We start from the raw sequence: 11,097 nt of genomic DNA on the forward strand, positions 1-11,097 counted from the left end.
GCAATTCTCCTACCTCAGCCTCCTGAGTAGCTGGAATTACAGGCGCGCGCCACCACACCAGGCTAATTTTTGTATTTTTAGTAGAAACGAGGTTTCACTACGTTGGTCAGGTTGGTCTCGAACTCCTGACATCAGGTGATCCACCCGCCTCGGCCTCCCAAAGCACTGGGATTACAGGAGTGAGCCACCATGCCTGGCCATATTTTAAACTTTTTTGTAGAGATGGGGTCTTACTATGTTGCCCAGGCTGGTCTCAAACTCCTGGGCTCAAGCAGATCCTCCTGCCTCAGCTTCCCAAAGTGGTTAGATTACAGGTGTGAGCCATCACGCCCCGCCAACCTATGAAGATGTCTAAGCAGACAGGGTGCCCTATCTCACCACATCCCCAGTCAGATCCAGAGGTGGGACAAGGATGGGAAGGAGGTTCCAGAACAAAGGCTGGCAGGGAGTCGTATGGGACAGGAGCTGACCCAGCAACCATCCACAGAGACATCCTGGAACCTGGGAAGGAGAAGGACAAAGAGCCCCCTTTTTTTTATTTTTTTATGTTTTTGAGACGGAGTCTCACTCTGTCACCCAAGCTGGAGTGCAGTGGCACAATCTTGGCTCACTGCCACCTCCACCTCATGGGTTCAAACGACTCTCCTGCCTCAGCCTCCTGAGTAGCTGGGACCACAGGTGCACACCACCATGCCTGGATAATTTTTGAATTTTTGGTAGAGACGGAGTTTCACCATGTTGGCCAGGCAGGTCTCGAACTCCTGACCTCAAGTGCTCCGCCCACCTTGGCCTCCCAAAGTTCTGGGAATACAGGCATGAGCCACTGCGACCAGCCAGTAGCCCCCATCTTTGCCCCTCGCTGAGCCCTACTGGATGTTCTTGGTTATGCGACAGTTTCCCCATCTATTAAACAGAAACCCCTATAGCAGAGGGGAGGATGAGGTTGGAAAATCAGGAGTATTGTTATTCTATTCTTGTGGGGTCTGGGAAGCAGACATCTGGGTGGATGTTTGGGGGGTGCTGGGCTTAGTTGGGGAAGTAGGGGGGCCCCTGGGGCTGACAGGGACTGGAAGCTCTGAGCTGGCCAGAGGGATGTTGCAATCCTGCCAGGGTCTTGTCTATGCTGTCCTTTTCACAACCATCCCCCTACCGCCAGGCTGACACGTGGTTGTGGGGGCACAAGGCCAGCAACCTAGAGTCTGAGGCTGGGCTGAGGACACCCTCCCCATCAGCTGCCAGGGTCACTGGCGGTCAAAGGCAGCTGGTGGGGAAGGAATTGGACTCCAGCCTTGGGGGACGGATGTGGTGATGGTGGGAAACAGGCTTGGTGCCAGGAGGGGCGTCAGAGGGTGAATAAGAGCAGATAGAGTGTTTGGGGGAGGTAGCCAGCCAAAGGGGGTGAGGCCCGGTGGAAGGGAAGAAGGGGCATACACGCAGAGCTTTGCAGCTGAGGGTTTTAATTTTTTGAGATGGGGTCTCTGTCCCACCAGGCTGGAGTGCAGTGGCACAATCACAGCTCACTGCAGCCTCGAACTCCTGGGCTCAAGCAATCTTCCTACCTCAGCCTCTTGAGTAGCTGGGACTACAGGCGTGCGCCACCACGCTCAGCTAATTTTTTAATTTTTTTGTAGAGATGAGGGCTCCCTATATTGCCCAGGCTGGTCTCGAACTCCCAGGCTCAAGTGATCCTCCCTCTTCAGCTTCCCAAAGCGCTGGGATTACAGGCATGAGCCACCATGCCTGGCTAATGCAGGTGAGGTTTTTGCAGTGTCGTCCAGCTAAGGCGACCCGTTCCCCTCTCAAAAAAGGGAGACTGAGAACCATGAAGTTAAGAGCCCAGAGAATATCACGGTGGTCTGGGGTGCTTCAAGGGCTGGTCTGGAATAAATTGGAGGTGGCACGCAGGATAGGAGCGCCGGGCCAACTGGGAGACCCAGCAACATAAAGGAAAAGTTGTTGGGGCTGAGGAGGCTTGCTGAGAGAGGGGAAGTGAGGGAAAGAGGTGATCTAGGGACACGGTGTGAATGAGGGGGGGATGAGATCACAGGGTTATTACTGGAAGACCCCTGAGGGAAGATGGCCACAGGGACAGGACGAGGCTGTCTTCTTAAGGGAGGAGACCACCCCTCATATTGTCTTATGCCCAATTTCTGCCTCCAAAGAAAGAAAAAGTAAAAACTAAAAGGCAGAAATGAAATCCACAAGCAGACAGCCCGCGCCACACCCTGGGCCTGGTGGTTAAAGATTGACCCCTGACCTAATCCGTTAGGTTATCTATAGATTACAGACATTGTATAGAAAAGCACTGTGAAAATCCCTATTCTGTTTTGTTCCGATCTAATTACCGGTGCATGCAGCCCCCAGTCACGCATCACCTGCTTGTTCAATCGATCACGACCCTCTCACGTGCACCCACTTAGAGTTGTGAGCCCTTAAAAGGAACAGGAATTGCTCACTCGGGGAGCTCGGCTCTTGAGACAGGAATCTTGCCCATTCCCCGACCGAATAAACCCCTTCCTTCGTTAACTCAGCGTCTGAGGAATTTTGTCTGCAGCTCCTCCTGCTACATTCTGAGTGGGGAAAGGGACTAAGGTAGTCTGAGGACCCCACAGAGTCAGGAAGATTGAGAGGTGAGAGTGCTGAACGGTGAGGGGCTTTGGGGCTAAGGGAAGTGCCCGGGACCCCACCTGACCCCAACGCTCACGGGCCAGGGGCAGAGGAGAAACACGTGGGTGGACAGAGGGAGGCAGGCGGTCAGGGGAAGGCTCAGGAGGAGGGAGATCAACATCAACCTGCCCCGCCCCCTCCCCAGCCTGATAAAGGTCCTGCGGGCAGGACAGGACCTCCCAACCAAGCCCTCCAGCAAGGATTCAGGTTGGTGCTGAGTGCCTGGGAGGGACACCCGCCTACACTCTGCAAGAACTCAAAAAGGGAGATGAGGGGATCGTGGGAGGGAGGGAGGGAGGGAGGGAGGAGGGTGCCACTGATCCCCTGAACCCCTGCCTCTGCCTCCAGAGTGCCCCTCCGGCCTCGCCATGAGGCTCTTCCTGTCGCTCCCGGTCCTGGTGGTGGTTCTGTCGATCGTCTTGGAAGGTAAAAGTGGGATGGGAGAATTGCGGAGTTGGAGATTTGGAAGAGTGAAGGTGGCTACAGGCCTGGGGTCCCGGCTTAGAGGACCTCTGAGAGCTCCGGGGCCTCTTCTGGGTCGTGGTTGCCTCATCGTGGTCGGGTGGGTTTCCAGGTTCTCCCAGGCTCAGTCCCGCAGGCGCCAAATCTGCCCAGGAGAGCCCTAGCAACCGATGACGTATTGAGGCCCACACCTCTGGGATTGGCTGTCCTGCTTCGACAGCCTTGAAAGTGGGTGAGCTGGGTGGGGGGCTCTGGGAGAGGTCAGTGCTGAGTAAGGCAATTCCCAGCAGCTTGAGCCCCACCAGGTCACTCCAGTATTCCTCCCCATTCTTCTTTTTTTTTTTTTTTCTCTTGAGACGGAGTCTCGCTCTGTCGCCCAGGCTGGAGTGCAGTGGCGCGATCTCGGCTCACTGCAAGCTCCGCCTCCCTGGTTCACGCCATTCTCCTGCCTCAGCAGGACTACAGGCGCCCGCCACCGCGCCCGGCTAATTTTTTGTATTTTCAGTAGAGACAGGGTTTCACCGTGGTCTCGATCTCCTGACTTCGTGATCCGCCTGCCTCGACCTCCCAAAGTGCTGGGATTACAGGCGTGAGCCACCGCGTCCGGCCATTCCTCCCCATTCTAACCACATGATCCCCAAGGATCTCTATCCATCCCGGGATCCCAACCTAAGGGGGTTCCAATAACAAATTTTTGGCCCGGCAGGGTGGCTCACGCCTGTAATCCCAGCACTTTGGGAGGCCGAGGCGGGCAGATCACTTGAGGTCAGGAGTTCGAAACCAGCCTGGCCAACATGGTGAAACTTCGTCTCTACTAAAAATACAAAAAAATTAGCCAGGCGTGGAGGCACGCGCCTGTAGTCCCAGCTACTCGGGAGGCTGAGGCAGGAGAATCACTTGAACCCGGGAGGCAGAGGTTGCAGTGAGCCGAGATCATACCACTGCACTCCAGCCTGGCTGACACAGCAAGACTCCATCTCAAAACAAAACAAAACAAAAATAGCTGGGTGTGGTGGTGCACACCTGTAATCCCAGCTACTTGGGAGGCTGAGGCAGGAGAACTGCTTGAACCCGGGAGGTGGTGGTTGCAGTAGGCCGAGATCATGCCACTGCACTCCAGCTTGGGCTACAGAGCAAGACTCCATCTCCAAAAAAAAAAAAAACAAAAAACAAATTTTGAACCCCTGCCCATCTTCCTGGCAGGCCCAGCCCCAGCCCAGGGGACCCCAGACGTCTCCAGTGCCTTGGATAAGCTGAAGGAGTTTGGAAACACACTGGAGGACAAGGCTCGGGAACTCATCAGCCGCATCAAACAGAATGAACTTTCTGCCAAGATGCGGTTAGAACCCTTCCCAGGGCACGGGAGAGCTGGGGTGTGTTTTTGGGTGGAGCCCTGGCAGATGTTCCAAGATGAACAGATTGAAAAAAAAACAAGTCCTGGAGAGGCTGACAACGTCCCGCTGGTCACACAGCTAGATCTCAAGGTGCTCAGACTTCAAGGACAGTTTCCCTGACTCCCATCCAGGCCATATTTTAAAAGATGGTCTTGGGCTGGGCACGGTGGCTCATGCTTGTAATCCCAGCACTTAGGGAGGCCGAGGTGGGCTGATTGCCTGACGTCAGGAGTTCGAGACCAGTCTGACCAACATGGTGAAACCTTGTCTCTACTAAAAATACAAAAAAATTAGGCAGGCATGGTGGCGTGCACCTGTAATCCCAGCTAGTCGGGAGGCTGAGGCAGGGGAAGGCAGGGGAATTGCTTGAACCAGGAAGGTGGGAGTTACAGTGAGCCAACATTGTGCCAGCCTGGGTGACGGAAGGAGACTCTGTCTCAAAAAAAAAAAAAAAAAAAAAAAAAGATGGTCTTGCCCAGGTACGGTGGCTCACACCTGTAATTCCAGCACTATGGGAGGCTGAGATGGGAGGATTGCTTGAGCCCAGGAGTTCGAGACCAGCCTGACCAACATGGCGAGACCCTGTCTCCATTTAAAAAAAAAAAAAGATGGTTTTGTGAGGTAATGAAAATGAAGGCCCCAAGCTTGGCCAGACCTGGGTCCCCAGGCTGGAGTAGCACCCCCTACTTCCTGTGTGATCTTGACAGAGGGGCATTACTGTGAGCCTCAGTTTCCTCTCCTATAAACTGGTGGTTCTACAGGGAAGTAAAGGAGAAGGCCTACAGGGTGTCTGGTACATGTAGATGCTCAGTATATCATGAAACCCACCCTTGCTCCCTTTGGCAAGTTAGAGAGTCATTCATTCCTTCAAAAATATTTATTGAGCATCTGCTAAGTGCTGGAAACTGTTTCAATGTGGGGAATAAAACAGTGAAGAACGTGCCGAGCACGGTGGCTCACACCTGTAATCCCAGCACTTCAGAAGGCCGAGGTGGGTGGATCACTTGAGGTCAGGAGTACGAGAACCTCGTCCCTACTAGAAATACAAAAAAAATTAGCTGGGCATGGTGGCCATGCCTGTAGTCCCAGCTCCTCGGGAGGCTGAGGCGAGAGGATTGCTTGAGCCCAGGAGATCTAGGCTGCAGTGCGCCATGTTTGTGCCACTGCATTCCAGCCTGGGTAACAGAATGAGACCCTGTCTCAACAAAAAAAGAAAAGAAAAGAGAAAAGAAAGACAGGGAGGGAGGGAGGGAGGAAGGGAGGGAGGGAGGCAGGGAAAATAGAGCCAGGCATAAACTTAGAAAGATCGTTTGGAGGCCAGGCACAATGGCTCACACCTGTAATCCCAGCACTTTGGGAGGCCAAGGCAAGCAGATCACCTGAGGTCAGGAGTTCGAGACCAGCCTAACATGGAGAAACCCTGTCTCTACTAAAAATACAAAATTAGCCGGGCGTGGTGGTGCATTCCTGTAGTCCTAGCTACTCGGGAGCCTGAAGCAGGAGAATCACTTGAACCCGGGAGGCGGAGGTTGCAGTGAGCCGAGATCATGCCACTGCACTCCAGCCTGGGCGACAAGGCGAGACTCCATGCCAAAAAAGAAAAAAAACTCCTGGCGCGGTGGCTCACGCCAGTAATCCCAGCACTGTGGGAGGCTGAGCAGGTGGATCACGAGGTCAGGAGTTCGAGACTAGCCTGCTCAACATAATGAAACCCTCTCTGTACTAAAAATACAAAAATTAGCTGGGTGTGGTGCCAGGCACCTGTAGTCCTAGCTACTCGGGAGTCTGAGGCAGGAGAATCGCTTGAACCTGGGAGGCAGAGGTTGCAGTGAGCCGAGACAGTGCCATTGCACTCCAGTCCGGGTGACAAAGCGAAACTCCATCTCAAAAAAAAAGGAAGGCATTGGTAGCAAGAGATGGCAGGCCTTGAAAGCCAGGCCAGGGTGAAGTGTTTCTTTTTTTTCTTTTTTTTAATTTTTTTTTTTTTTGAGACGGAGTCTCGCTCTGTCACCCAGGCTGGATTGCAGTGGCCTGATCTCGGCTCACTGCAAGTTCCGCCTCCCGGGTTCATGCCATTCTCCTGCCTCACCCTCCCGAGTAGCTGGGACTACAGGCACCTGCCACCACACCAGCTAATTTTTTGTATTCTTAGTAGAATGTAGAATTTACTTAGTAGAATTTTTTGTATTCTTAGCCAGCATGGTCTCGATCTCCTGACCTGGTGATCCGCCCGCCTCGGCCTCCCGACGTGCTGGGATTACAGGCGTGAGCCACGGCGCCCGGCCTTATTTTTTCTTTTTTGAGATGGAGTCTCCCTCTGTTACCCAGACTGGAGTACAGTGGTGCGATCTCGGCTTACTGGAACCTCCACCTCCCGGGTTCAGGCAATTCTCCTGCCTCAGCCTCATGAGTACCTGGAACTACAGGTGTGCGACACCTCACATGGTATTTTTTGTATTTTTAGTAAAGACGAGATTTCACCATGTTGCCCAGGTTGGTCTCGAACTCCTGACCTCAAGTGATCCGCCTACCTCGGCCTCCCAAAGTGTTGGGATTACAGGCGTGAGCCAAATGCCCAGCCAAGGGTAAAGTGTTTAGACTTCAACGTGCTTTGGTCCATCTGGGAAACTGAGGCACAGAAGTTGGCCCACCCAGCCCAGCGGTCCTCCTAATCCCACAGACAGTGGGGATGGAGATTCAGCAAGGGGAAGAGGTGGGAGTCAGGTAGCAGGTAGAATTTGGACAGCCTGGGAGGTAGCTGCACACAGTGACCCCCTTCTTTATTCCTCCCCACAGGGAGTGGTTTTCAGAGACATTTCAGAAAGTGAAGGAGAAACTCAAGATTGACTCATGAGGACCTGAAGGGTGACATCCCAGGCGGGGCCTCTGAAATTTCCCACACCCCAGCGCCTGTGCTGAGGACTACCTCCATGTGGCCCCAGGTGCCACCAATAAAAATCCTACAGAAAAGTCTCTCCTGAGTGCTTCTTTACTCTGGGGAAGGGGCTGCGGGAGAGGGTAGGGGCTTCCAGAGAGGGCAGGGGCTGCAGGAGAGGGCAGGGGCTAAACCTTAGGTACTCCTCACAAGCCCTCCAATGCCCTATCTACTTGCCCTGTGCTGAGGATGTTTTAACTCCATGATCTCAAAAGAATCTTCCTAAGAACCTTGCAAACTGGGCCTTATTAATCCCATAAGGGCATTGAGGCCCAGAGAGGTGAAGTTACTTGTATAAGGTCACACAGCCAGGAAGTGGAGAACTGGAACTAGATTGAACCCTCAGCCTAGCAATGTCACTATGCGACACTTTTCCTGGTGTGGTCTACCCGAGATGAGGGGCTGAGGTTTTTTTTTGTTTTTGTTTCTGTTTTGAGGCAGACTCACTCTCTCCCCCAGGATGGAGTACAGTGGTGTGATCTCAGCTCACTGCAACCTCCACCTCCCAGGTTCAAGAGATTATACTGCCTCAGCGTCCCAAGTAGCTGGGATTTACAGGTGTGCGCCACCACACCCAGCTAATTTTTGTATTTCTAGTAGAGACAGGTTTTCATCATGTTGGCCAGGCTGGTCTCCAACTCCTGGGCTTAAGCAATCCTCCTGCCTTGGCCTCCCAAAGTATTAGAATTACAGGCGTGAGCCACTGTGCCTGGCTCTTATGTAAAATTAAACCACATACACATGAGAAACAACCCTATGTAATTAAGTTTTTTGTTTTTTTTTTTTTAAGAGATGGAGTCACCCAGGCTGGAGTGCAGTTGCACAATCTCCATTCACTGCAGCCTTGCAACCTCCACCACCTGAGTTCAAGGGATTCTCCTGCCTCAGCCTCCTGAGTAGCTGGGATTATAGGCATGTGCCACTACGCCCAGCTAATTTTTTTGTATTTTTAGTAGAGACGGAATTTCCCCATGTTGGCCAGGCTGGTCTCAAACTCCTGGCCTTAAGTGATCCACCCGTCTTGGCCTCCCAAAGTGCTGGGATTACAGGTGTGAGCCACTGCACCCAGCTTAAGATTTCATAAGAAAAATATTTGTAAGCCACATATCTAATAACGGGTTAATATTCAGGCTGGGTGAAGTGGCTCATGCCTGTAATCCCAGCACTTTGGGAAGACAAGGCAGGGCGGATCACCTGAAGTCAAAAGTTTGAGACCTGCCTGGCCAACATGGTGAAACCCTGTCTCTACTAAAAATACAAAAAAATTAGCCGGGTGGGGTGGCACATGCCTGTAATCCCAGCTGCTTGGGAGGCTGAGGCAAGAGAATCCCTTGAACCCAGGAGTCGAAGGTTGCAGTGAGCCAAGATGGCGCCACTGCCCTCCAGCCTGGGAGACAGAGTGGGACTCCATCTCAAAAAAAAAAAAAATTCAAAATGTATAATATACAATCCTAGTTGGGACATCAAACACTGCAGCCACTGTGGAAAACAGTATGGGGTTTCCTCAAAACATTAAAGATAGAACTCCCAAATGATCCTGCAATCCCACTTCTGGGTATTTATTCAAAAGAATTGAAATCAGGACCTTGAAGAGATACCTGCCCTCCCATGTTCACTGCAGGTCTGCTCAATACCCAAGATATGGAAACAACCTAAATGTTTATCAACAGATGAATGGGTCAAGGAAATGTGGTCTTTACATGCAATGGAATGTAACGCATCCTTAAAAAGGAAACCCTGAGGCCGGGCTCTGTGGCTCACACATGTTATCCCAGCACTTTCGGAGGTCAAGGCAGGAGGATCACTTGAGGCCAGGAGTTGGAGACCATCTTGGCCAACATGGTGAAACCCCGTCTCTACTAAAAATACAAAAAATTAGCCAGGCGTGTGCCTGTAATCCCAGCCACTCAGTAGGCTGAGGCGTGGGAATCGCTTGAACCCAGGAGGTGGAGGCTGCAGTGAGCCGAGATCATGCCACTGCACTCCAGCCGGGGCATCAGAGCAAGACTCAATCTCAAAACATAAAAGGAAATCCTGAAACTGGGCACAGTGGCTTATGCGTGTAATCCCAGCACTTTGGAAGGCTGAGGTGGGAGGATTGCTTGAGGTCAGGAGTTCGAGACCAGCCTGGGTAACATGGTGAGACACCATCTCTACCAAAAAAAGAAGAAAGAGAATAAATAAATGTATAAATATTACTCTCTGGGGTTAATGCATCCCCTTCTCCCCCAAATCAACCCTCCAAACTCCTATACTCTCCTGTCTTCTCACTCAGCAGCCTGTTAGAACTCAAGTCAGATTTTTTGTTTTTTGTTTTTTGAGATGGAGTCTCACTCTATTGCCCAGCCTGTGCAGTGGTACCATCCCAGCTCACTGCAACCTCTGCCTCCCAGGTTCAACCGATTGTCCTGCTCAGCCTCCTGAGTAGCTGGGACTACAGGCGTGTGTGTGCCACCACACCCAGCTAATTTTTGTATTTGTAGTAGAGACGGGGTTTCACCATGTTGCCCAGGTTGGTCTCGAACTCCTGAGCTCTAGCAATTAGCCCTCCTTGGCCTCCCAAAGTGCTGGGGTTACAGGCATGAGCCACCATGGCCGGCCTCAAGTCAGATTATGCTCTTCCTCTGCTCAGAACTCTCCTGATTCTCTCAGAGTAAACCCAGAAGCACTTACTAAGGCCTACAAACGGGACACTACGCCGTCCACAATCGCCTCATCCCCGTCTCTCTCTCCATCACTCACAAGCAACTCTTTGCTATTCCTCCAATGTACTGGGCAGGTTCCCACCTCAGGGCCCTTGCAGTTACTGTTCCTCTTGCCTGGAATGTTCTTCCCCAGGGGTCCAGATATCTGCCTGGCTCCCTCCTCACTTCCTCCAGTTCTCTTCCAAAATCATCCCCTGCCAGACGTGGTGGCACACGCCTGTAATCCTAACTCTTTGAGATGCCAAGGTGAGAGGATTGCTTCAGCTCAGGAGTTCAAGATCAGCCTGGGCAATAGCAAGACCCCATCCATTCTAAAAATAAAAATAAATAAAAAATAAAAATTAGCTGAGCATGGTAGTGGACACCTTGGGGTTCCAGCCACGTGGCAGGCTGAGGTAGGAGGATGGCTTTGAATCAGGGAGGTTGAGGCTGCAATGAGCCATGTTCTGAATTAGATACTGGTGATGATCGTGCAACCTTGCCAATATAAGAAAAACCACTGAACTGTACATTTTCAAAGGGTAAATTTAGCCGGACACGGTGGCTCATGTCTGTAATCCCAGCACTTTTGGAGTCCGAGGCGGGCAGATCATCTGAGGCTGGGAGTTCAAGACCAGCCTGACCAACATGGAGAAACCCCGTCTCTACTAAAAATACAAAAAATTAGCCAGGTATGGTGGCGCATGCCTGTAATCCCAGCTACTCCGGAGGTTGAGGCAGGAGAATTGTTTGAACCCGGGAGGCAGAGGTTGTGGTGAGCCGACATCACACCATCGTACTCCAGCCTGGGCAACAAGAGCGAAACTCCGTCTCAAAAAAAAAAAATTAATTAAGAAATTAGCCAGGCGTGGTGGTGGGTGCCTGTAGTCTCAGCTACTTGGGAGGCTGAGGCATGAGAATCGCTTAAACCCGAGGGGTGGAGGCTACAGTGAGC

At 52.1% G+C, this 11,097-nt stretch overlaps 1 protein-coding gene across 4 annotated transcripts; it reads left to right on the forward strand.

Moving 5' to 3' along the window:
* Window positions 1-1,385: 1,385 nt before the first annotated feature.
* APOC1 (apolipoprotein C1) lies at window positions 1,386-7,496 on the forward strand. Of its 4 annotated transcripts, none has more exons than XM_034944435.3 (5): window positions 1,386-2,630; window positions 2,813-2,874; window positions 3,016-3,093; window positions 4,333-4,613; window positions 7,320-7,496. In XM_034944435.3, exons 3-5 carry the CDS (start codon window positions 3,036-3,038, stop codon window positions 7,368-7,370), a joined length of 390 nt encoding a protein of 129 aa, XP_034800326.2. In that variant the 5' UTR covers window positions 1,386-2,630; window positions 2,813-2,874; window positions 3,016-3,035; the 3' UTR covers window positions 7,371-7,496. The 4 variants fall into 4 exon arrangements, with proteins under 4 accessions (XP_034800326.2, XP_034800334.1, XP_034800327.2 ...); XM_034944443.4 differs by having other exon boundaries at window positions 4,333-4,468; XM_034944436.3 differs by lacking the exon at window positions 2,813-2,874.
* Window positions 7,497-11,097: the final 3,601 nt, after the last annotated feature.

Source organism: Pan paniscus, chromosome 20 (genome assembly GCF_029289425.2).
Source record: "Pan paniscus chromosome 20, NHGRI_mPanPan1-v2.0_pri, whole genome shotgun sequence".
In the NCBI taxonomy this organism is placed as follows: domain Eukaryota; kingdom Metazoa; phylum Chordata; class Mammalia; order Primates; family Hominidae; genus Pan; species Pan paniscus.